Source organism: Tympanuchus pallidicinctus, unplaced genomic scaffold, assembly GCF_026119805.1.
Source record: "Tympanuchus pallidicinctus isolate F22 unplaced genomic scaffold, pur_lepc_1.0 scaffold46, whole genome shotgun sequence".
NCBI classification, from domain to species: Eukaryota; Metazoa; Chordata; class Aves; order Galliformes; family Phasianidae; genus Tympanuchus; species Tympanuchus pallidicinctus.
Genome location: NW_026294765.1, coordinates 512,277 through 537,544, shown reverse-complemented (window position 1 = coordinate 537,544; position 25,268 = coordinate 512,277). Strand labels below are relative to the sequence as shown.

The 25,268-nt window shown below is 55.6% G+C and overlaps 2 protein-coding genes across 3 annotated transcripts in view; both read left to right on the top strand.

Annotated features, from left to right (window-relative positions):
- Positions 1 to 9,958, top strand: part of ADAMTS10 (ADAM metallopeptidase with thrombospondin type 1 motif 10) — a 47,953-nt gene extending 37,995 nt beyond the window's left edge. Inside the window, exons 16-25 of the mRNA XM_052702694.1 lie at positions 1,463 to 1,596; positions 1,905 to 2,028; positions 2,403 to 2,483; positions 4,228 to 4,391; positions 4,916 to 5,042; positions 5,644 to 5,773; positions 5,935 to 6,139; positions 6,545 to 6,721; positions 7,806 to 7,962; positions 8,293 to 9,958. Coding sequence (XP_052558654.1) covers positions 1,463 to 1,596; positions 1,905 to 2,028; positions 2,403 to 2,483; positions 4,228 to 4,391; positions 4,916 to 5,042; positions 5,644 to 5,773; positions 5,935 to 6,139; positions 6,545 to 6,721; positions 7,806 to 7,962; positions 8,293 to 8,402 — 1,409 coding nt within the window. The 3' untranslated portion in view covers positions 8,403 to 9,958. The remainder of the gene's footprint in view (positions 1 to 1,462; positions 1,597 to 1,904; positions 2,029 to 2,402; positions 2,484 to 4,227; positions 4,392 to 4,915; positions 5,043 to 5,643; positions 5,774 to 5,934; positions 6,140 to 6,544; positions 6,722 to 7,805; positions 7,963 to 8,292) is intronic.
- An 865-nt stretch (positions 9,959 to 10,823) lies between these two features.
- Positions 10,824 to 24,096, top strand: MYO1F (myosin IF). 2 transcript variants are annotated; one of them, XM_052702695.1, is made up of 28 exons: positions 10,824 to 10,970; positions 13,867 to 14,004; positions 15,418 to 15,507; positions 15,849 to 15,943; positions 16,284 to 16,371; positions 16,551 to 16,640; positions 16,746 to 16,877; positions 16,951 to 17,085; positions 17,160 to 17,292; positions 17,850 to 18,046; positions 18,135 to 18,215; positions 18,355 to 18,441; positions 18,535 to 18,621; positions 18,812 to 18,979; positions 19,083 to 19,168; positions 19,384 to 19,465; positions 19,555 to 19,661; positions 19,862 to 19,960; positions 20,031 to 20,175; positions 20,276 to 20,390; positions 20,996 to 21,165; positions 21,502 to 21,647; positions 21,821 to 21,967; positions 22,050 to 22,198; positions 22,377 to 22,460; positions 22,566 to 22,767; positions 23,434 to 23,600; positions 23,705 to 24,096. In XM_052702695.1, exons 1-28 carry the CDS (start codon positions 10,968 to 10,970, stop codon positions 23,779 to 23,781), a joined length of 3,300 nt encoding a protein of 1,099 aa, XP_052558655.1. In that variant the 5' UTR covers positions 10,824 to 10,967; the 3' UTR covers positions 23,782 to 24,096. The 2 variants fall into 2 exon arrangements, with proteins under 2 accessions (XP_052558655.1, XP_052558656.1); XM_052702696.1 differs by lacking the exons at positions 22,566 to 22,767; positions 23,434 to 23,600; positions 23,705 to 24,096 and having other exon boundaries at positions 10,825 to 10,970; positions 22,317 to 22,400.
- Positions 24,097 to 25,268: the final 1,172 nt, after the last annotated feature.

Sequence of the window (25,268 nt, the reverse complement as noted above, 5' to 3'; positions counted from 1 at the left end):
TGTTTTATTCGCTTAGTTATTCATTTTGCTCTTGGCGGATGCAAGAGCCAAGGGAGGGAGGAATGGCTTACAGGGTTGGGAGAGGGCTGGCGAGGAGCAGGGGCTTGCAGAAAACAGGAGATTGCTCATCAGAAACTGTAATGCGCTTTAATTCCACTATGGGACAGAGCAGGCAGGAGGAACAAAATATCCTTGGAGGCACAGCACAGCAGGTAAAGGTCGGTACCCACAGCAGATCCCGCTCTTACGGACCATGGACTGCTCATTCCACTGAGCACTGAGTTCTGTGAGTTTTCTGGGTCACACTTTCACTGTCTTCTGTGGTGGCTCTGGTGCTGCAAGGGTGCAGCAGAAGTTGGTTTTCCATAGGGAGGGCCAATGGAGCACCTTCTCCAGGGGATTGCCCAGGCATCCTGCTCCACAGCATGCCTGCAAGCAGCTGAATTCCCTTCTCCTGTCTCCTCCTGCTCCTCCCTCCCCCCAGTTTACTCTTCCTTCCCCCCCCCCCCCCCTCCCCCCCAGCTGCATTTTGGTGCTCCCAGGCACAGCTGGGCCACCCCTCCCCTCCATCTGCCCCTTTGATGTGTAATAACGATTTGCAGATTTAGAAGATTTCGGTTGCTGCAATGTAGGGGCTTCCCAGCTCTGGCAGGCAGCTCATGACCGCCTCCAGTGCCTGCAGGAGCAAACTGCCAAGATCTGGGGATGCTTCTCTCTGCTGGGGTCCTCTTTGGCCAGTTCAGTAAAATCTAAAGATAGCACAGAGGAAGTTTCTCTGCTCAGTTCTCTGCTCCCAGCTTCTTTCCTCCCTAACCAGTCCTGTTCCCAAGCACCATAAGGCAATATCCACAGACCCAGCCTTCTTCCTTAGCTGGTGCCCACCTCTAACTTGAGCATCCTTCCCCTTCCTCCTCACCTTGCTGTAGTTTTCTTTGCTGGGAAGGGCTCAGTTCCCATCAGTTCTGAACAGAAACAAAAGCTTCCTCTGGCCATATGGTCTGGAACTAAGGATGGACATAGGCTGTTCAGTTCCAGCCTTTTGGGTGATCCTGGACAAATTTCTTATGAGCTGCTGCCTCAACTTTCCTGTCTGTAAAATGGACTCAAGGGTCTCAATAGCCTTTGCAACGTGCCAGGTGACCCAGAAGTGACTGACACCACATAAGAGCAGGTCAGTTTGTTTCCTTCCCTGTCACATACTGCCCATGTTTCCTGGATGGGCAGGAAGATAAGTGTATCACCATGTTTCGGTGTCCAGTTCAGGGGGTCTCACCTTGCTACTGGTCCATACAGTGTCTAGGTATTGCTATGGGTCCCTCTGCATGGCAGGGATGTCATCCTGAGCACCCAGACCTGGGTGACAAGCAGGATGAGGCCATGAGGAGGCCGAGGGCAAGGTCTGCCTCTCTGCATCTTTTCTTTCTCTCCTTTGACATCATTTAAACCTCAGCATCTTTCCTAGGAGGGGTGAAAGCCTGTTCCCTCAACTGCCTGGCCGAGGGCTTCAACTTCTACACGGAGAGAGCTGCAGCTGTGGTGGATGGGACGCCGTGCCGGCAGGACTCCAACGACATCTGCGTCAATGGGGAATGCAAGGTGGGACAGGCTTAGTGTGAGGGCAGGGCCAGCATGGTTATCGATGACACTGTGGTGTGGTGGCATGCCCAAAGGACACGATGCCATCCAGAGAGACCTGGGCAGGCTCCAGCAGTGCCCCCAGGAGAACCTCATGTGGTTCAACAAAGCCAAGAGCAAGGTCTGCATCTGGATCGCTGCAACCCCCACTACCTATCCAAGCTGGGGGATGTTAAAGGATTGAATAATAGATTGATAGCATGATTAACTTTGGGAGTGGGCTTCAGGGCCCCACCAGGATGGCTAATATTGCACTGCTCCTTTTCCAGCATGTGGGCTGTGACCGTGTCCTGGGCTCTGACGCCAAGGAAGACAAGTGCCGTGTGTGTGGGGGAGATGGCAGCTCCTGTGAGACCATTGAGGGCATCTTCAACCAGTCACTGCCGGAGGGAGGTAGGGAGCAGGCAGCCAGCATCACCCACCCTGGGATCCTGTGGCTCACCATGGCCACGTTGGTGACACCAGCACCTGGGGACACATGGGACAGGGAAGGACTCCCCAGGGAAACAGTGGGAAGGGCTGAAATCAGGGAGTGCATTGCTCCCCTCTGATGACAGTTGGCACCCAGGTGCCTGGCTCCAAGTTCCTGCCCCCCTTCCCGTTCTGTTTAATTGCAGAAGGTGGCTAAATAAGCACCTCTGCTCTGCCACCATCTCATTTTGTGTTTCAATCACCAGGTAACAGGTGACATGCACTGCTGATGGGATGGGGCTGGCTGTGGGCTCGCAGGTTGAGCCCCCTGCTCACCACCCCGTGGTGTCTTGCAGGTTACGAGGAGGTGATCCAGATCCCCAAGGGCTCTGTCCACATCGACATTCGGGAGCTGAACCTCTCCATCAACTACCTAGGTGAGGAGGGCTGGGAGATGCTAAAATCCCAACCAGACTCTGCTTGGCCAGCCCTTAGCCTTGTCATCAGCAGAGGTCCTGGCTTGGTGCATGGGCATAGGAGAGCAGTGGGGTTTGCTAGCAGGGATTCTTGTCCTGACTCAGCCACAGCTCTCTGCAGCTCTGCCTCCATCCTGTGCTCACCACACAGCAGCATAACACTGAGCAAACCCTGCACCCCACTTGGCACTGCCTGGGGCTCCTTGGCGTTCCCCCTGGTGCTAGCATGTTGGTCTGGGGATTAAAAATAGACCTTCTCATATTTTCCTCGGGCTTCATTTTCCAGCCAGGCTCCAGCTCGCTTTTTTTGCAGTGGGCTTTTTTCTTTCCCCTTGTCTTCCTTTTCTGTCCTTTGTGTGATGTGTGCCGATCAAAGAAGGGTGGGCAAGGTACTTGAGTTCCCCCCAGCAGCTCTCCTGAAGCTGGGTCAAGGGAAGGTGGCAGTGGGGTCCCCTGGCTGTGCCCCCCAGGACAGTTCTCTTGGCTCAGAGATGCTCCAGGTAAATTGAGGACACCTCGTGTTCATTCAAGCTGGATTTCTGTGCACTGGAGGCACAGCCCAAGCTCATATCTCTCTGCTGCTGCCACCAAGGACTGTCCATGCACCCCAGGTGGGAAGAGAGGGAGCATCCTTTATCCTCAGTACTACAGAACTTCCTCTCTGTCCCTCATGACAGTGCCAGCGGTGAGGGCAGGGGTGAGGCAGATGTGGACGCAGATGTGTCGAAGGCATAGCATGGGAATGTGGGCGAGTGCCGGTCTCCCTCTAGTGCCTCTCATAAGCAATCGCAGCCGGGCTACTTGCCTTCTCCAGCAGCCCTGATCCGGTGTGCACAGCTGGATTTGAGCCTGCCTTCTTGGCCACAACTTATTCCACTGCCATGTGTCCCATCACTGCCCCGAGCAGCTGGTCCAGCTCCCTGCAGCATCATTTGATGGCTGGACCAGACGATCTTAGAGGTGTTTTCTAACCTTAATGATTCTATGATCCCACCTGTTCCCACTGTGGAAAATGAGGCTGAGTATATTTATCCTCCCACATAACAATGCTCTGAGCCAGGCAGATGAGATGTTGGATGCATGTGGATATGGGTACATGTAGGACAAGAGGTGATGGCCTTAAGTTGCACCAGGAGAGTTTCAGGTTGGATGTTAGGAACAATTTCTTCTCTGAAAGAGTGGGCAGACATTGAAACAAGGTGCTCAGTAGAGTGGTGGGGTCACCATCCCTGGAGATGTTCAAGAACCATGGAGATGTGGCATTGAGGAAAATGGTTTGTGGGCTTGGTGGTGGTTGGTTGTTGGACTGGGTAATCTTAGTGGTCTTTTCCAAGTTTAATTCTCCTCTCCCCTCCTCTCCCCTCCTCTCCCCTCCTCTCCCCTCCTCTCCCCTCCTCTCCCCTCCTCTCCCCTCCTCTCCTCTCCTCTCCCCTCCTCTCCTCTCCTCTCCTCTCCTCTCCTCTCCTCTCCTCTCCTCTCCTCTCCTCTCCTCTCCTCTCCTCTCCTCTCCTCTCCTCTCCTCTCCTCTCCTCTCCTCTCCTCTCCTCTCCTCTCCTCTCCTCTCCTCTCCTCTCCTCTCCTCTCCTCTCCTCTCCTCTCCTCTCCTCTCCTCTCCTCTCCTCTCCTCTCCTCTCCTCTCCTCTCCTCTGTTGATGTGGGCATGTGCTTTGCCTTCCTGCTGACTCTGGCTCCCCTGTCCTGGCAGCATTGAGAGGTGATGCTGGTGATTACTACATCAATGGGAAGCTCTCCATCGACCCGCCACGACGCTTCGACATTGCGGGCACCACCTTCCACTACAGGAGATCCCCAGACGAGCCTGAGTCCCTGGAGGCCCTGGGGCCCACCAATGTCACCCTCTTTGTCATGGTTGGTAACAGCACATTCCTTTGTGCCCCCACCAGACCTTGTCTAAAGGGACTTTGTGGTGTCTACATTGGAATTAGAGATAACCAGACCTTGTCCTTGCTGCTTGGTGTAAAAGGGGTGCAGGGATCAAAGGTAAATTGCACTAAATTCTCAGGTCTCCATCCCTTAGAGGTGTTTTCTAACCTTAATGATTCTATGATCCCACCTGTTCCCACTGTGGAAAATGAGGCTGAGTATATTTATCCTCCCACATAACAATGCCTGCCAAGATATGGAAATATCTGCCAAGATATGGAAATACTCATTTTGAGAGTGCACAGGATCTTGTTCTCTGATTATGTCAACTTCATGCCTCTTCCAATGTCACCTCTGGTGGCTGCTCTGTCCATGATGGAAGGGGCTGAAAGAGAGAAGGGAAGAGATTTCAGCCGCCCTGAATTCCAGACAAGACACTGGGGCTTGGGGGCACCATCAGAACAACCACAGCCATGCTGGATTCTGTGGCACTGATGTGTTCTCCACAGGTCCTCGTGAGGACAGAGCTGCAGGGGATCCGGTACAAGTTCAATGCTCCCATCAGCAGAGATGCGTCCAACCAGTACTCATGGCACTACACCCCGTGGACCAAGTGCTCAGTGCTGTGTGCAGGAGGTGAGGTTTGACCTGGTGTCAGCAGAGGGAAGCTTTCCCCTGGATCCCTTGGGCTGCTTCCCATGAGGGCTGACACAAGGGTTTGCATCAGGTCTTATTGTAGAATCATTTGAGTTGGAAGGGACCTCTGAAGGTCGTGTGGCTATGGAGAGCCTGGATGAGAGTGAGAATGGAGAGCCCTTGAAAAGCAAAGCCTAATAATGTTTCCTGCTTAAAGCTAAGGCCCCTGACCTGCTCTTGTTTGCTAGACACCAATTGAAGCTGATATTTCCATCTCCTCTGCCAACTGTGCCCACTAGTTCCTCCTGAAAGGTGTCAAAAGACAAACTTTAGGATTTTTTTCAAGGGCAATATCGTAGAAGAGTGGAATGGCTTAGCTTGAAATGAACCATAAAGATTATTTAGTTACAACCTCTTCCACAAGCTCTGCTGGATGCTGTCCGCACAGCTCTCTTGGAGATGCTGGAGAGAAAGGAGGCCTTGATTAGGAATAGAGAAACGTGTTCCAGGTTGATAAGGTGCAGCAAGTGGCAGCGCCTGCAGCCTGGCTCAGCTCAGTCCTCAGCCTTGGTCTCACCCCATTGCCTCCTTCTCTCGGCAGGCAGCCAGATCCAATCTGTCGTGTGCAGGAAACTCTCCGACAGCTCAACAGTCTCCAACCATTTCTGTAGCCCTGAAACCAAAATGCTGGAGCGGCAGAGGCCGTGCAACACCGAGCCGTGTGCCCCTGCGTGAGTACCACAGGTGGAGGGAGCATGGATGGAAGAAGGTGAAATCCTCCCCTCTGCCCCTCCCAAGTCACAGTCCTCTGCTGCAGTCCCTAAGGATGACGCTGCCTGGGGAGATGTCTGCTTCACATCCTTTCCATCTTTGCTTTTCTCTCTATCCCCAGCTGGGTGATCGGGAACTGGTCTGAATGCAGCCGAAGTTGCAATGAGGGCGTCCGTACACGCAGTGTCTTTTGCAAGCGTAAGATCTCCGCCACTGAAGAGAAGACTTTGGATGATGCCTCCTGCACCCAACCACGGCCAAAGATGCTGGAGCCTTGCAATAACCAGACGTGCCCTCCAGAATGGGTCGCTCTGGACTGGTCTGAGGTAAGTGCTCATCCACTGCTCTCAGCTGCCCAAGGATGTAGGATGGTGTAAGTCACTGGGGTAGAATCATAGAATCATAGAATGGCCTGGGTTGAAAAGGAGCACAATGCTCATCCAGTTCCAACCCCCTGCTGTGTGCAGGATCGCCAACCAGCAGCCCAGGCTGCCCAGAGCCACATCCAGCCTGGCCTTGAATGCCTCCAGGGATGGGGCATCCACAGCCTCCTTGGGCAACCTGTTCCAGTGCATCACCACCCATCACCACTGGTGATGCTGCCCGTGGAGAGAGTAACATGGGGAGTTGTCCTTTTGCAGTTTAGCAGACAGGAGCATTGGTGGGCAACGCTACCACTCTCTCTGCTCCTTGTTGCACGTCTTGATTGCACTCATGTCTCCTCCCTGCAGTGCACCCCAAGCTGTGGGCCAGGTTTCCGCCACCGCATCGTGCTCTGCAAGAGCGGCGACCACAGTGCAACACTGCCCGCCTCCCAGTGCCCCGAGGGCTCCAAACCCCCCACCAGCATGAGGTGCAACCTGCGACGCTGCCCACCCCCACGCTGGGTGACCGGCGAGTGGGGAGAGGTATGGATGCTCCCCCCTTATCCCCACAAATCCCACGTGAGCCTTTTACCCGTGCCCTTGGTGGCATGGCTATCAACATGTCAGTGTGACATAGAGTTGTCCCCACATCTCCCAGCCCTGCTGGCTGGAGGGATGCCCTGAGGCATTTGCAGAATGTGCCATGAATTTCTGAGTGTCCCCTGCCAGGTTGGCAGTGCTCTCTCCCCTCCAGCCAGGTAGAGATTGAGCATTCCAGCTGCTCTGCAGCACAAAAGGTGAAGATGGGTTAAAACAAAATTTAAAAAAATAAAAATTTAAAGTAATAATAATAAAGGGGCCAAGTGCCACCTCCACATGGCACATTTGGCAAACTTCTGAACCCCCCACCGGCCCATAATCCCTTAGATCTATGGCTTCAAACCTCACTGCTACCCAACAAGGATGGGTGTCCTGCCATGGCAGTGGGACTGGGTGCTGCCCACCCCTCATTCACGTCCTGGGGACTACACAATATCATCAGAGAGAGCTCAGTGACCCTGGGGCACAGACATCCCTTGTTCTGTGTGCACATGGAGCAGGCACAAACCCACTGTCGAAGACTGAGCCCCAAATGTACCAGCACCCTCCCAGCCAAGCTATAGGGTAAAGGGACACCTTGTGACAGTATGACCATAGCTGGAACATGGCAGCAGCACTGCAGGTGTCTAGGCACAGTTCAGTGTGTGTGCAACCACAAGGACACCTGGCGGTCACTGTAAGCTCAGCTGTCCCTGTGTGGGACACAGCTCATCCCTGGGACACAATGGTGTGCTGGAATGGCTGCAAGTGAGGCTACCATTGTTCCCTCCAGCATGGCAATGCTGGCATCCCTTTTGACTTGGGAGCACAGGAGGGCTAGGAAGGTGTAGTGGGTCAAGGCTGCATGGACAGACTCTTGCAGAGAACCCTGGAGCCTTGGATCAAGATTCTGGGAAGCAGGACTGGAGCTCTCAGCTGTGCCACTGCTGCCAAGAGAAGGAACAATTGCTTCAAGCACCCCTTGCACCTCCTGGGAGCTGCTGGGCCCTCTTCCCCCACATCACAGTGTTGTGTTCTTCCCCGGCAGTGCTCTGCACATTGTGGCCTTGGCCAGCAGCGACGATCCGTCCAATGCCTGGCTCACACCGGGCAGCCCTCCAGCGACTGCCTGGAGACCCTGCAGCCCCCCGGCATGCAGCAGTGTGAGACCAAGTGCGAGTCAGGACCCACAGACAACCCTGAAGGTAAGGGAGTGGGACTGGGGGAAAGCTCTGAGCCCCACCAGCTTCAAAGCCACAGGGTACAAAGGCACAGCTCTGGGTGCAGTGGGGTGAGGCTGTGGGGCACACTCAACACTGTACCTTGTAGGCCAAGGCCAAACTGGTCGCCATGACCATGATTGGTGAAGTAACAGAGAGGTATCTTTCTGAGCACCAACACATCCTGCTGCTCCATAGCAAACAGCCCATGGGAGCTGGACTGCAGGAGCTTGAGGGGGAATGGTAAAAGCCACCGCACGGGGCTCCTCGTCCTGGGCTCATCTGTAACTCCACTCTGTTTTGTGACCCATCCAGAATGCAAGGATGTGAACAAGGTGGCCTACTGCCCGCTTGTCCTGAAGTTCAAGTTCTGCAGCCGGACCTACTTCCGACAGATGTGCTGTAAAACATGCCAGGGGCACTAGGAACACGGTGACCCCACGGGAAAACTGGAAGGCAAGAGGTGTGCCAGAGGGCCACCGAGCCAGGCCCTTCCTCTCGCCCCGGGAACCTTCCCCTGGGTCCAACACAGACACTGATCGTGCTTCCAGAGGGAGCCGGCGTCACCCCACCTGTCCCCCAAAGACACGCACCTTTCGTCCCCGAGCATCCCAACGGCAGGATCCCAGTTAAACCACTGCTGGCTGCTGCAGAGACCACGGCCAAGCGCGAGAGGAGCAGGTCAACGTGGTGGGAGAGGGAGAAGCTGGGCAGAGCGCGGCAGCAGGGACATTACTTGAAATTCTGAGACTGTTATTTATTTTGTAGCGGACCCAGGTCCTGCAGGTACCGAAGTTCCCACATCCCGAGGGCTGGGGACACGGGGACGAGTTTTCAGGTGCCACGGGTGATGTGCTTCTGGGTGCTGGATGGAGATGAGCTGCCTTGGGGTGCGGGGTGGGAGCAGGGCTGTTGGCTTCGTCATTTGCACCCCATCACCTTGGGACCTGCAGAGGGTGATGGAGAACAGTGAGCGGAGCAGTGACACCAGTTTAACTGGGAGAGGGAGTTCTTCCAACTCTCTTAACAGCCTACTTCGACCGGGGCTTCCCTCTATTTTTCCTAAAAGCCCTTGTCACTATTATGACTATTTCTTTATTCTGGAGGCACCTCAAAGCACAAGCTGTCAGGGCTGAGGCATGCTCGGGATTGCACGATCCCTTATGGGGCGTTGAGGATATGCTGGGCTGCAAGAAGAAAGCCAGGGAGGATACAGGAGGAGAACTCATGGCCACAGTGTCCCCATGGCCAAGCCATGAAGTGGGATAAATCTGTGCCCGGCCCTGGCTGGTTCCTCCCCAGAGAATGCCGTGGCCTCTGAAGGTGCTTTCCCTCTAAGTGTGCTTTGCCTCCAAAGGTGCTTTGCCTCCAATGGTGCTCTGCCTCCGCTGGCATCTCACTGCGTGCCCCTCAGGGTGCCAATCCCAATGCCACCCCCAGGAGACCTCCAGCCACGAGAAGAGAGCAGGTTAATGTCCTTCCAGATCCCCTCCTCCTGGCCAAACCCACCCGTCTCCACAGGCCACAGCAGCCTGCAGGAGAAGATCCGAATTTGCAATGTACCAAGCATGTGCTTCTTGTTACTAGTATTATTTTGGGGCCTTTCTGGCATCACAAAGAGGAGAAACCTTGTCCCAGGCCATGCTCTGTTCTCCATGGAGGTCATCCTCAGGGTGCAGGGTGCAGGGTCAGCCCCTTTTCCCAGAGGAGACCCCTCCAGCCCTGATGTGTTCCTCTCCTGTCTGTATTTTTCCCTGCTCGGAGCTGATTGCAGCTTCTCTGGTGCTCAGCAATTCCCTTTGGCTGGCGAGCAGGTGTGGGTTTGTCTTCCTTCCCAGTGCAAAGCTCCATTCTGACGTTTTGGGAGGGGGTGTTTTCACCTTTTTATATAGATATATATAATGAAAAAAAAGTGTTTAAAATACTAACTCTGAGGAGGAGCGACGTAACGGCATGATTTATAATAAAGGAGTAGCTACGATCCCAGGTGCAGCTTCTGGTCCCAGTGTTATTTCTCCACTGGAAAGCCTCAGTCCTGGGCGCCCCCCTCTCCCCCCCAGCTGTGATGCTGCTTTGCTGATGCTGGAAGAGGGATTTGTGCACAAAAAGAGGTTCTAAGGGGTTCCCCACATCCCAAGGGACCACGTCAGGTTTGGGGGTTTGCCCAGAGCTGCTGCATGATATGAAGGAACCAACTTCTCCTTGGCAGATCCCAAGGTATGAGGAGATCGCTAAGGCTAGTTTGGGATGTTAGAGTTTTTTTTCAGGAACCAACAGTGCAAGAAATGGAATAAGAGTGGGTAATGGAGCAGAGATGCTGTGTTGGTGCCCAGCTGAGCAGATTTCAGCCCCAGCATTTACCCTTCCCACAGTGACAATTTTAATGGCGTTTCCCATTCCTGCCTCCTGAGGCATGAAGCAGTGCAATGCAGGGGATGTGGGATGGGAGGCAGCCCTGCTCTCATCCCCCACGCACTGCAGCCAGGGAGGGCTCTAAAACGGCTTCGGGCAAAATGCTCCTCTTTTGTGGTCCATTGATCCAAAAGACCTAAAAAAAAGAAGCAACAACCAACCCAAAGCATCTCACTGCTAAATCCAGCTTGAAGCAGAGCATCCCCCAACACAAACACATCACACTGTACCCCACAGTGGGAGAAAAGTTTCTGCAGAGGCTCTGAGCATCCTGGATCCAGGCAGCATCCATCAGCACCACCCACATCCCATAGGATGACCTCAGAACCCACTGGCAGTGGCACTGGGGACACACTGGGCAGGGCCACCCCAAGGCCCTCCAGCAGCAGGGAGACGCCCTCCTCCTCTCCCCCACCCAGAAAAAGGGCCCTAAATGAGGAAGTGGGAGGAGGAAAAAACTGAGTTGCAGTCTATACTTGCAACAGAAACACGAAAGAGAAGCCCAGAGTGATGGACTTTGGCCCTCGGTGACAACAGCCACGGATGCTCCGTTTCCAGGGACAAGACACAGGGACACCATGGTGAGTGCCAGAGGGGTCCTTGCTGAGCTGCCTGCCCTCCCCTCTCCCCCAGATGTTGTTGGGATGTCGCTTCGCTCTTCCTACTGCCACACTGCTGTCCCAGCACTGTCCCTCTTTGCACCCACCTGGGTCCTTCACTGCTGCTTGACGGTGCCACTGTGTCCCTGGTGGAGAGGGGACAGAGACATCCAGGCTTGAGGAGAAGGAGCAGAGCTGGGGCTGAGTGCAGGGGAGCAGCTGGTGATGAGTTCTCAGTGCAGGATTGGTGCAGGATTGGAGAAGGATTGGTGCAGGACTGGTACTGAGCTGATGCTGGGAACACTGACTCAAGCAGGATGGAGGGCAGCAGGTGAACTCAGTTCAGCACAATGCCTGCAGGGGAACCCCTGTGTTCCTCCCAGCCCAGCTTCCCACCAGCACTTCTGGTTTCAGGGCTCAGTGCAGAGGCAGAGCACATGGGTGGGGTGAGGGTTGCTGGATGTCCCTGTGCTCGAGTGGGGGGACATAATGGGTGCTCTGGGCCTTAACTCACACCCTGGGGCTGCTGCAAGGGCAGTGGCCACAGTTGGAAGTTGATCTGGAGGATGAAGATGACGATGGAGGCTCTCAGAACGAAGATGATGCTCAGATGCAGCTGCACAGCAGGGCTGCAGCAACATCCTCCAGCCCACAGCTCTGCTCCCTGCACATCTCTGCATGACACTGTCCCAGAGCATCACTTCCCACCAGCCAGGAACTGAGGGACAGTGGCTGAGGTGCAGCACAGCATCCTGCCTGCAGCAATACTGCTTCGGAACTGTCACCTCTGCAAGGCCACTGCCATGCTGTCCCCATGAGAGACACTGTCCCCTCTGCACCTGGTGACATTTTGTGTCTCCACAAGGTGCTGTGGGGCTGTATCCCCTCTCCCTGTCCAGTTTTAGCCCCAAAACATTGGGGTAATGCCCCATCCCTAGATGTTGGTGCCTTGGAGCAGGCTGCTGGTGGTGATGCAGCGCCTCGTGCTGCTCTTCTTTGATGCTTCCTGTGGTTTCAGAGGTGTTGGCTGCATCTGCCCTTGCCTATCTCAAGGTGCCAGTATTGGGCTGCTCTGCATCCGGAGCTCACAGGGTTATTTCTGCTGGTTCATACCTGAGTTTTGAAGAAAAACAAGCAACAGTTTGTGATAACTGCTGCAGGGCCACTCCCCATGCTCAGTGCTCCCAGGGTCACTGGGTGCACCCATGCTCACACAGGGACAGTCCCCATGCTGCTGCGAGGAGAGTCCTAGTGGCCTCTACACCTACCATGCATGGGGCTGTGCACAGAGTGGCTGCAAAGGATACGGGATGCCTGGTCCAGGTGATGCTTAAAATGCTTCTGCTTCGCTCGAGGATGGAGTGGCTCAGAGAGATGTCTGGTCCCAGCACATACAGGCAGGTGGTTGTCACACCCCTGCTCTCACCCCTTGCTTTGGCCAGTGGTGTTGGAGGGATTGGCCCAAACCTCAGAGCAATTCAGCTGCTGCCCTGCACAATGCTTTGCTTCCCATGGGGACTCCGCCCAAGCCCCTCAGCCATCCCTGGGGCTCACCGAGCAGTGAGATCCAGCAGTGCCCAACAGTGCTTTGGAGTCCAACCACCTCCCCCTCTCGCAAGGCTGCTCCCCCAGCGGAGCAAACTGCAGCATCACAAAACCCTTCACCTCGTGGGATGCACAGAGGAAAGCCAGAAATGAGGTGGAACCACCCATGACCCTGCTGACAAACCCTTCATTCAAAGTGCTCTGGTGTTTTTCCTGCACCTGTGCTGCATCTGGCACCAGGCTGAGCCAGGAAAGCCCCTGATCTATGCCCAAGGAAGGAGAAGCTCCGGGTGTGAGCACAAAAGCTCCGAACCGCAGACCAGGAAATGCCTGTTTTTGCCTTAATTCTGTGCCGGAAATGGTGGTGTGTGAGCAGGGTGCCTGCACGAGGAGACCTGGGTGATGGGGGCTGTGGGTAGGGAAGGAATCAGTGTCCCCATGGGCTCAGGTTGGGGTCACCAGCAGAATTGTGGGAGACAACGCTTGGACTGTGCCCCCTGTGTTTTTTCATGGGCTTGTTAGCGTGGAGGGGAGGAGGAGGAGCCAAAAAAGGCCAAAAACAAAAAACAAAAACAGTGAGCAATGAACTAGAGAAGAAAGAGAAGCGGTGTGAGCAGCCCTGATCCCATCCATGTCCATGCATCCCAACTGAAGGCACTGGGACATGGGAGCCAAAAGCCCTTCAATCACTCACAGAGTTGCTGGGTACTGAGATTTTGCATGAAACAGACGCACTGTGCCTAGGGCTGCAGATCTCAGCAGCCCCCAGGAATGGAGGGGGTTGGAGCAGGCTGGTGCCACCAAGTTCCGCGAGGTTCCCTCTGTGCTCCCTTCTAGTGCTGCTGGGTTGTGCCAGCCCCAAGGGTGGAGCTGTGAGCAGCAAAGGCAGCGGGGTCCCCTGATCTGAGAGCTTGAGAATGGGCAGGACAATGAAACAAAAGGGGAAGAGGAAAAAAAGGGAAATGGAAAGAGTAAGAGGCTGGGGCTGATGGGGGAGAAGTGAAATCAGCTCTGGGAGCATTAGGGTGAAAGCGGAACTGGGGCTGGTGGCCATGGACCAGCTCTGGTCCTGTCCTGGGATGAGGACCCTTTGAGGGGTTTCTTTGTGCACAGCGTGATCCCACCCCAGGCTGTGTGTAGCTCTACGTTGGGTTAAATTGCAGCTCACAGTTTTCCTTTCTGCTACCCACAAGGACAATGTAGGGGCAATTCGGGGCAGCAGGAAAGCAGGTTATTGGGATTCCCTGGTTGATGCTGCTGCCATTTGGCCCATTTGGGTACCAGCAGTTTTGGGGCTGGATCCTGCTGCAAAACTCTGTGCCTTTCCCTGCAGGGCAGCAAGGAGCGCTTCCACTGGCAGAGCCACAACGTCAAGCAGAGTGGTGTGGATGACATGGTGCTGCTGGCCAAGATCTCCGAGGAAGCCATCGTGGAGAACCTCAAGAAGCGCTTTATGGATGATTACATCTTCGTATCCTTCCGAGGGTGGGGATGGGGAGAAATGGAACTGTGCTCCAAGACTTCACCAACACCCACAGCTTGTCAACCTATGCATGGGGCTGGGATGCAGGTGGTGGTGGTGGCCCTTTACAGCTGGTACAGCACATGTGCACCACTGCTACCCAGGGGAAGGACCCCTCACTATCATCAGCAGCGTGATCCCACTGTTTTATGTTCACAGGTTCTGGCATCATCCTTGGCACTGGTCCAGGGTGCCCAGAGAGCTGTGAGTGCCCCATCCCTGGAGGTGCGCACAGCCAGGCTGTGTGGAGCCTTGGGCCTGATCTGGTGGGATTTCAGGTCCATTCCAACCTAAGCTATTCCATGATTCCATCATCACTGACATTATCCCCTCCTGCTGTTGCCCAAACTTCATGGATGCCCACCAGGCGTTCTGCACCAACCACAGACCCAAGCAAACGCTGGATGGGGTGGGAGGGTGCATGTGGATGGGACACCACTGAGCCCATGCAGAATGCAAAGCCGCTGTCCCTTACGTGTCGTCCCCCAACCCACGTGCATTTGTGGTTACAGACTGTCACAGAGGTGACACTGCTGAGCAATAAGCACGAGGTCTGGAGGCTCTCAGGCTCCTTGAGGATGGGGAACTGCCTCCAGTTGAGAACCCAACCCAGCATCTGCTTGGGTTCACAGCCAGCTCAGCACCCAGCTGCATGGCCGCATGGACTCAATCTCCAGCTCCAGGGGCAGAGGAGAGGCTCTGTGGCTGCAGAATGGGACGTGGTAGGAGCTGAGGTGTTGAGCGCTCTCTGCAGCTGTGGTTTCCCCCAGTCTCAGCTCTGGCCTTACAAGGCGATGCTCAGCCCTGGCTGGACGTGACGCAGCTTGCTGCCCACTCTGTCAGCAGCCCCAGGGCTTTAAATGTGTTTGGGGGTTGGGTTTGGGGTTGGCTTTTTTTGGAGGAGGAGGAAAAAATACCCCACGCAGCCTCTTTCTTCCTTTTTTCGTCCCCCTCCAGCTGTGACTCAATGCCCCACGCTTCTGCATTTCCCAAAAAAAAAAACAACCCTGAAGTTCTCCCCTGAAAAAAGGACATCAGCCCCACACCAACTACATCCCCAGCATCAACCCAAGGGGATTGATGCACCTCATCCCCACCCACCACTGCATCACCTCTAGGCACACCCCCAACCCATACACTTTGGAGATGCTGCATGCAGACCAAAAGGCTGAATGAGCATCAGGTCCTAAGCTGAACCCCTTGTGAAAATCCTAGTGCTGTGTTTGGAAGAGGGCTGAGACCCCCTGGCACCCATTGCTGATGCTGTGGGCAGGAGGGGGAACATGGGACATGGGACACAGGGCATGGGAAATGGGACATGGGACATGGGAGAGGATGCACGGACCTTGACCTGCTGCCCAGACCTACATTGGACCAGTGCTCATCTCTGTCAACCCCTTCAAGCAGATGCCATATTTCACCGACCGGGAGATCGAGCTGTACCAGGGGGCGGTGAGGCTGCAGGACTGGCAAGGGGCTCACAGGGGTTCATTAGCATTAATTTGCTTGCATTTGCATGCAAGCACTTGGGATTTTCCCATGAGCTTTGGGTATTGCAGGGGTCAGTGCTCCCAAACGGTGAGTTTGTAAGAAATGTGAGTACACAAAGGAAATTCAGCTCATAGCGCACACCAAAGTGACTTAAAACCGTACCTCGGTGCTTGGTTCTGCTCTATGCTCTTCCACAAGTGCAGGGTACTGAAGCAAGCACCTGGCACTGTGCTGCTGCCTTCAGCACACGTGGGCAGAGCTAAGGAGATCCCAGCATCACCATCCTTACACCCCTGTTTTAGGCTCAGTATGAAAATCCCCCCCACATCTATGCCCTGACGGACAACATGTACCGAAACATGCTGATCGATGGGGAGAACCAATGTGTCATCATCAGGTAGGGGATGACCAGGTGCCCCAATACCCTTCCCCAGCACTTGGGGTGCCCCAGGCAAACACAGGATGAGGGGTGGCTGCAGCCCAGTGCAGTCTTGGGGGCTGTGCTCCCAGCTGAGGACTGAGCTTTGTGCAATGCACTTTTCCGGCTGAGTGTTGCAAGGAAGGGGTGAGGAAATGGGGCAAGGCTCAAACTTCCCCTTCAGCCCTCCCTCCAAAATCCAGCACCTCCTGCTGCAGCTCCTTATGCAGCTCTGTCCCTGTCCCAGAGCCTCCAGCATCCCACGAGATCACCCTATGGCCCCCATTTCACCTCTCCTCTGTTTTTGACATTTGCACAGTGGAGAAAGCGGTGCTGGGAAAACAGTGGCAGCCAAATACATCATGGGCTACATCTCCAAAGTGTCCGGGGGTGGTGAAAAAGTGCAGGTAAGTCTGATTCCCACCGTGTACCCATCTCTTCGCCTCCCGACATCTCTGCTCCCCAGTCCCTGCACAGAGCAGCTCCAAGTGTCTGGGTCCCAGCTCCATCCCCAGCCCCTTGGGGCAGCTGCAGTGAGTGCAGGCACGTGGTCCTGCTCACCCTTATGCCCTGCTCTGGCCACCAGCACGTGAAGGACATCATCTTGCAGTCCAACCCACTGCTGGAAGCCTTTGGCAATGCCAAAACCGTCCGCAACAACAACTCCAGCCGCTTTGTAAGTCACCAGGGCTGGCACAGAGCGTGCTGCCTGCTGGCACCATGCGGTGTCACAGACAGGATTTGTCCACACGGATGCACTGACAGCTCTATGCCCACACAGGGGAAGTACTTTGAGATCCAGTTCAGCCGGGGCGGAGAGCCAGACGGGGGGAAGATCTCCAACTTCCTGCTGGAGAAGTCACGGGTGGTGAGCCAGAATGAGCATGAGAGGAACTTCCACGTCTACTACCAGGTATGGGGCAGTGGGGCGAGCTGGGTGCAGGGCCATAGGGCCAGTGACTGCATCCCCCCCTGATTTCCCACAGCTCATTGAAGGGGCATCCCAAGAGCAGCGCCAGAACCTGGGCATCATGAGCCCCGATTATTACTACTACTTGAACCAGTCAGACACGTACCAGGTGGAGGGCACGGATGATCGCAGTGATTTCCTTGAGACCATGGTGAGTGCCCCCAGGAGGGTTCCCAAAGCTGTCAAAGTCCAAGCTGGGACTGACGACGCCCTGTGTGTCCCCAGAACGCCATGCAGGTCATTGGCATCCGGGGTGAGGACCAGCAGTTGGTGCTGCAGATTGTTGCTGGGATCCTACATCTGGGGAATATCAGCTTTCGGGAGGAGGGCAACTATGCCCGGGTGGAGAATGTTGACTGTGAGTAGCTGAACTCCTCCTTGTTCCAGGGAGCAAGCTTAGGTACCACAGAGACCCTTGGCAACAAATCACAATCTCTCCATAGCGCTACTGACCCAGTAGAGAGGTAGCAGCAGTAGCTTCCCCAAATCTGATGCATCAGTGCAGGTTAGGGGCTGAACTGTTGGAAGGGTGCTCTGAAGAGATGGACCTAGATGTCCTTGTTGACCAACAGTTGATAACTGTTGACCAATGACTGAACAACAGTTGACCAACAGTTGACAAACGGTTGACCGGTGGTTGACCAGTGGTTGACTGCAGGTTGACCATCAGCCACCCGTGTGCTGTGGTGGCCAAGAAGGGACCCTGGTTGCACTGGGAAGAATGTGGCCAGCAGGGAAATTGAGATTATTCTCACCTTTTCTCTGTCCTGGGGAGGCCACAGCTGGAGCACTGGGCCCAGTTCTTGTCCCACATCAAGCAGAGCTGCCCCATTGTTGGCCCCCACTGTGTTTGGTGGGATGGGAGAAACATCATGTAGGAGGGGGTTGCAGGAAGCCCTGAACCCCTCTGCCCAGCTCTGGCCTTCCCTGCCTACCTGCTGGGCATCGACCGTGACCGCCTCAACGACAAGATCACCAGCCGCAAGATGGACAGCAAGTGGGGCGGCCGCTCCGAGTCCATCACCGTCACCCTCAACGTGGAGCAGGCAGCCTACACACGGGATGCCCTGGCCAAGGGGCTCTACGCTCGTGTCTTTGACTTCCTTGTGGAGGTGGGTGCCTCCTTGTGGAGGAGCACGGCCATGGGATGGGGGTGTTTGCCGTTCATTTGAAGTGGATCCTGCTGTCCTTTTCCTGCAGTCCATCAATAGGGCCATGCAGAAACCCTATGAGGAGTACAGCATTGGAGTGCTGGACATCTATGGCTTTGAAATATTCCAGGTGAGCCCTGCTTTGCTGTGGGAGCCCAGCTGAGGACTGCCCTGCTCCAGAGAAGGGGACCTGAAGTAGTACCTCTGTTTGGGGTCACCTTGATATAGAAGAAAATAGCTCAACCCCTTCTTTTTCTGTTGTTTTGTAGAAAAATGGTTTTGAGCAGTTCTGCATTAACTTTGTGAATGAGAAGCTGCAGCAGATCTTCATAGAGCTCACCCTGAAGGCAGAGCAGGTATGGGGAGGCTGAAATCCCAATTCCCCCACCCTGCACATGTCCCACGGGTACAGAAATGGAGCCCCTCCAGCTCTCCTGTTGCTCCCTCAGGAGGAGTACGTGCAGGAGGGCATCAAGTGGACCCAGATCCAGTACTTCAACAACAAAGTGGTGTGCGACCTGATAGAGAACAAACTGGTGAGTGGGGGGCAAGGACCAGCCCTGCTGGGTGCACCCCCAGGGAACAGCAGCTCCATGTCTTGCATCCAAATTATAGTTCAGTGCAAAGCTGCTTTGAGCAGCACGGGACCCCCGTGTGCAGCCAGGTGCATGACTGAGCCCTGCCTACAGCCTTTGGTCAGCCTTAGCTTTGCTCTCCCTCTTCCAGAACCCCCCTGGGATCATGAGTGTCCTGGATGACGTCTGTGCCACTATGCACGCCACCGGCGAGGGTGCAGACCAGACCCTGCTGCAGAAGCTGCAGGCGGCCGTGGGGACCCACGAGCACTTCAACAGCTGGAATTCAGGCTTCGTCATCCACCACTATGCAGGCAAGGTGCGGCACCCTGCAGCCCGCACCCCGCATCCTGCACCCTGCACTTGGTACCCAATATCCTCAGCCCCAGCATCCCACATTCTGAGCTCCCTCCTGCCCCCAGGTCTCCTATGATGTGAATGGTTTCTGTGAGCGCAACCGGGACGTGCTCTTCACTGATCTGATCGAGCTGATGCAGAGCAGCGAATAGTGAGTCTGGGCAGTGCAGTGATTCCCTGGGCCACCCCCAACAAGAGATGGGCAGCATCCTCAAAACCCATCCATAACGCTTTGTTGGTTCTATCCCTACTGGAACTGGTGCTCAGCATCAACCTGTGGGGCAAGCAGGGCTTGGCAGAGGGCACACAGGGCATGGCGCCACCCACCCAGCAGCTCTCATCTGCGGGCTCTCCTTTGCTTTTCAGTGCTTTCATCCGGATGCTTTTCCCAGAAAAGCTCGATGCTGACAAAAAGGGCCGCCCAACCACTGCAGGCTCCAAAATCAAGGTGGGTCCTGGGGTCTGCAGGAAGGCAGCTGGGGGCTGCTGGGCTCCCACCGCCACCTTTAACGCTTCAGAGGTCAATCTTTGCAACAGAAGCAGGCTAACGACCTGGTGAACACGTTAATGAAGTGCACGCCACACTACATCCGCTGCATCAAACCCAATGAGACCAAGAAACCACGGGACTGGGAGGAAAGCAGGTAACAGAGCAGGGTATGGGGACTGCAGATAGTGCTGAGGTGGTGGCTGTCCTCCAAAAGATTCTGGTCCTGCTGTGCCAGGGGAGTGTGGGGACACGTATCTCTTTGAGTGAGCATCCCTGTAGGGCTCCATCCCATGGCATGCATGGGCACAGAGCTATGGGAATGGATAGAGCTGTGCCATCGTGTGCACCCCGCAGGGTGAAGCACCAAGTGGAGTACCTGGGACTGAAGGAGAACATCCGTGTGCGCCGGGCAGGTTTTGCCTACCGCCGAATTTTCCACAAATTCCTGCAACGGTGAGGGGACGGGGGGCTGCACGGAAGGGACCCATGGCTCGGCCAGCACTCATGGCCCCTCTGCTGACAGCTACGCCATCCTCACCCCTGAGACGTGGCCAGCGTGGCGTGGGGATGAGAAGCAAGGCGTGCAGCACTTGCTTCGCTCCGTCAACATGGACCCGGACCAGTACCAGATGGGTCGGAGCAAGGTGTTCGTCAAGAACCCCGAGTCGGTGAGTGATGGGGGCACGGTGGGCAGCTCAGCACAGGGTCTAGCAACACGGGGGTTGGACCCTGCCCAAGGCTCAGCATCCACCTGCCCCCATCCCACAGCTCTTCCTCCTGGAGGAGATGAGGGAGAGGAAATTTGACGGCTTCGCACGGGTGATCCAGAAGGCCTGGCGTCGGCACATCGCCATCCGGAAGTACGAGCAGATGCGGGAGGAAGGTAAGGCTGTGATGACCAGTGTCCTTCAAAGGGTGCCCTTGGCCAGGGACAGCCCTGCTCCTAATTACAGATGTAGCATCGCACGGTGATGAGGGTCATTTATAGAATCACAGAATCATTAAGGCTGGAAAAGAACTCCATGGTCATCAGTCCAACCATCAACCCATCACCGCCTGTTCACTCATAGAATCATTAAGATTGGAAAAGATCACCATGTCCAGCCAAAAACGCATTGCCAACATGCCCATTAACCACGTCCCTAGGAGAGATACATGGAGATACCCAGATTCTTTTCCTACACCTACAGGAGGGAGGGGGTTTCTTGCTGCAGTTTCCAGCCCTAAGGAAGCTGTGGGCAGCCCCTCGCTGTCTGGATGCATTCTGCTGCCTGCTAAAGAGATGAGCTGATGTTTGCAGAGGAATGGGAAAAGCCAACCACCATCCACCAGCATAGGCAATTCCCAACCCTCCTAAGCATACAGCGAAAAACTGAGAGAAAACAGAGTAGCTGAACCCTTCCCTCACACAGCACGAAGTTTTGGGGACAACTGCTGCATTTCATAGCCTGGTGATGCCCAACCAATATTGCTTTGGGTCCCACACAGCCTCCAACATCCTCTACAACTTCAAAGAGCGGCGGAGGAACAGCATCAACCGGAATTTTGTGGGCGATTACCTGGGCATGGAGGAGCGGCCGGAGCTGAGGCAGTTCCTGGCCAAGAGGGAACGAATCGACTTTGCCGACTCCATCACGAAATACGACCGCAGGTTCAAGGTGAGGGGAGCAGGGGACAGGCCAAGCTGTGTTTGGTGGTGGAAATGCAATGCAGTGTGGTGCAACCCTAAACCTAATACTAACCCTAAACCTAATCCTAACCCTAAGGCCACTGCAATAGAATGCAATGCAATGAAATGAAATGAAATCCAATACAATGCAACCCTAACCCTAACTGTAATCCTAACCTCAGCCAAGTCCTAACCCTAACCCAAATGCAATAAAATCAAAGGCAATCCAATGAGAAAAAATGCAATTCAGGGAAACTAAATCCCTTGGGAGGGACATTCTGCTCCTCAGCAACCATCTCTCACCCTCTGAGCCCACCTTTTCCAGCCCATCAAGCGGGATTTCATCCTCACCCCCAAGTATTTCTACCTGATCGGGAGGGAGAAGGTGAAGAAAGGCCCTGAGAAGGGGCAGATCAAGGAGGTGCTCAAGAAGAAGGTGGAGATCCAGGCAGTGAGCAGTGTCTCGTTGAGGTGTGTTCCCCCAAACCATCCCCATCCTTTGGTACCCCCAACCCGACCCCACTGCTAGCAAAGCCGCAGCGACACAAGAATCTCCATTCAATCCTCCCCCTTGGGAGGCTCCCCCCACCCCTGTCCTGATGGGGTGCCTGTACCTGCTGTGACACCCCTGGGGCTGCCCCCAGCACCCGGCAGGATGATTTCTTCATCCTTCACGAGAAAGACGCCGACAATTTCTTGGAGTCCATCTTCAAGACGGAGCTGGTCAGCCTGCTGTGCAAGCGCTACGAGGAGCTGACCCGCAGCAAGCTGCGCCTCAACTTCCAGGACACGTAAGGACAGGGATGGGGAGAGAGGACAGAGCACTATGAGGCCATGGCTTCATGGCCCTCATGGCCCCTCTCCTCCTCCCAGACTACAGTTTCGGGTGAAGAAGGAGGGTTGGGGCGGTGGTGGCACACGCACTGTCACCTTCACCAGAGGACAGAGTGATGTGGCTGTCCTCAAAGCTGGAGGCAAAACGCTGACGGTCAGCATCGCGGATGGGCTGCCCCGGAACTCCAGTGAGTGGTGGTCCTGGGGCATTTGGGGGGGACAAGAAGACCAGGGCCATAGGGAATGGCAGGGCTTGGGGACATTGGGATGAGCCACTGTGTGCACTGTGGGGTCTGTTTTGCACAGGAGGGATGTGGGTCCCCATGGAGGAGGATACCTAATGGGGTCTTGTGTCCCCCCACACAGAGCCCACCAGGAAGGAGGTGATGCAGAGCAAAGGTGGCGGCAGGCGGCCACCACCATCCCGCAGTGCCCCCCCAGCACCCCAAGGTGAGCAGTGCCTGTGGGCTCCTATCCTCATCCAGCTGTCCTCATAAAGGGGGCTCCCCCATTATGGATGCCCCCTCATAATACAGCATCTCTGGGGGGTTCCAGGTAACTATAGGAATGGTGCTCCTCAGTTCCCACGTGGGGATGGTCAGGCCAAGCGGGACAACTACACGACAGCCCAGAAGCAGGCACGGGCACCCCCAGCCAACGCATTGCCCCCCCAGAACGCAAGCCGCCGGTCAAAGGCACGACCCCCATCTGAGCAGAACATGGAGTTCCTCAATGTCCCTGACCAGGGGGTGGCTGGGTAGGTTCAGTGCCCACCACCCCATCTTCCCATCCCATTGCCATGGAGACAAACTGAGCAAAGCGGGAGGTGGGAGCATGATGGGGTTTGGGACATGGGATGCAGTCCTTGGTGCTCGTGCCTGGTGCTGCCACCGTCACATCCTCCAATCCCATGGGGACAATTGGCTGCACTGGAAGGTGAGAGCAGGATGGGTTGGGGATAAGGGATGCCACCTTTGTTGCTCATGCTGCGTCCCCATCCTCCCATCCCACTGCCACGGAGGACAAACTGAGCAGAGTGGGAGTGGGATGGGGACAAAAGATGCTCCCCTCAGTGTTCATGCTGCTTCCTCACCATCCCATGCTCTCATCCTATTGCCGTGGGGACAAACTAAGAAAAAGGAGGGGGAGGTGGGAGCAGAATGGAGTTGAGAACGTGGCACATCCCTCACACTGCTCACACCATGTCCCCACAATCCCATACCATAGCTATGGGGACAACGTGACTGCACTGGGAGACAGGAGCAGGACGGGGTTGGAGACATGGGATGCCACCCCCAGTGCCAACGCTGCATCCCCACCACCCCATGCTCCCATCCCAGGGACAAACTGGGCAAACTGGTAGGTGGCAGCAGATCAGTGTTGGGGGTGTGCCATGCTCACACCTTGTGTCCCCATCGCACAGCATGCAGCGGAGACGCAGTGTGGGTCAGCGGCCCCCCCCAGCCAGTCGCCCCAAGCCGCTGCCCAAAGCAGCCGTGCCGCGCTGCCGGGCACTTTATCAGTACGTCGGACAGGACGTGGATGAGCTCAGCTTCAACGTGGGAGATGTCATTGACATCCTCCTGGAAGGTACTTGCTAGATCTTGGCTCCCTGTGCCAGCCCCATATTTCACCCGATGGATTTTTTTTTCCTCTCCCACATTTCACCCCATCGATTTTTCCCCCCCTTGCAGATATCTCGGGTTGGTGGAAGGGACGGCTGCACGGCAGGGAAGGGCTTTTCCCCGGGAATTACGTGCAGAAGATCTGAGCTGGGCGCTGAGGACACGGAGGCGTGTGCCACCCCGGGGTGCTGTCCCCAATGCTGTTCCTGATGATGGCTCTCCTGCTCCATCACCAGATCCCATCCCATCCCTGAGCTGTGCCATCGGCAGCACCAAACTGTGCAGCAGAGCAGGGACTCTTTGCTGCTTGTTCACACGGGGTTGTGGAACTGTGAGAGTGAAATTTGGGGCACAGTAGGATTATTTTCGGTAACTGTAGAGGTAAAGATATGGGCTGTAGCTTTGGGACTACAGCATTGTTGCCACTTTGCAAACACAGCACATCAGAGTCGGACTCCAAATCTAAGCCTGGAGTTTGTGTTCCTGCTGACCTCACTGGGACCTATGGCAAAGGATCCACACATGAGGACACAGGGGACACCCAATGGCTCAGCCCCATTCCCTGCACAGCCCCTCCTGATCACAGCGCAGAGCCCAACCCCGTCTCACGTTCCTGCACACCCCAGCACTGCATGGATCTAAGGGGTGGAAACCCTCAAACTATGGGGCTGGTCCCTGTGCATTCTCAATGCCCCCCATGCTGCTGGGGACCACGGCATGTCAGAGATGCAGAGCCCTGTGCAGCCTCAGGGCCCTTCGTCCCCTCCCCGGATAGAGGAAGTGACGCAGCCCTGTTGCAGCCTTCTGCCTCACCGCCCAGCCCTCCTCTTCCTCCCTCCCCCCACCAAGGGCTGACTCTGGGCCAAATGTTGGGCTGGGAGGGTCGCCTTGAGCTGAGGGGGGGCTCAAAGGATCCTATATCCTGTGGGGTTGGGGGTTGTGCGAGGCAAAAGACTGCTGGGAAATGGAGTCCTCACGTGGCAAATGGCATTTAGGGCCTGGGGTGGGGGCACGGGGGGGTCACGGGGTTGGGGGGTGCACGAGTTGGGCAGCGCGGGACACTCAGTCCCATAGCTCTGCTTGACACCCTATGGTCCTAGGGGGGATTTCTTCCCATAAATGCAGTTTTAGGGTCCATGTTTAGAGAGGGAGACTGCAATGATGGCACTGTTCTCCTTTTAATTATTAAAAAAACAAAAAGAAAGAAAGAAAGAAAGAAAAAAAGAAAAAAAAAAGGCTTTGGGAACTCAAAGGGTGCAGGAATCGCCCTCCTGCAGCCTCTGACCTCTCCTTGGGGATGTGCAAATGGGAACGGGATGCTGCCATCATCTCCCAACCCTACACTGATGGGGGCAGCCCGGGAGGGTCCTCGGGGGCTCAGGGTAGAGCGACGGGCTCGGGATGCTCTGAGAGATGCTCCAAGGAACTTGGGGGGGCTCAGCGGCTCATGGCATTCTCTGCTGGGTGCTCGAGGTGAGGGATGGAGGGGGTCTCCAAAGGATCCCAAAGGGGGGCTGCTATCAGGTGCTGCTCTGGGGGCTCCCCGCAAACCTCCCCCCGCGCTGCCTCCCGCACACAATGGGGCACAAACAGCGGCCCCCCCTCGCCCCGCACCCCTCCTTCCGCCCCTCTC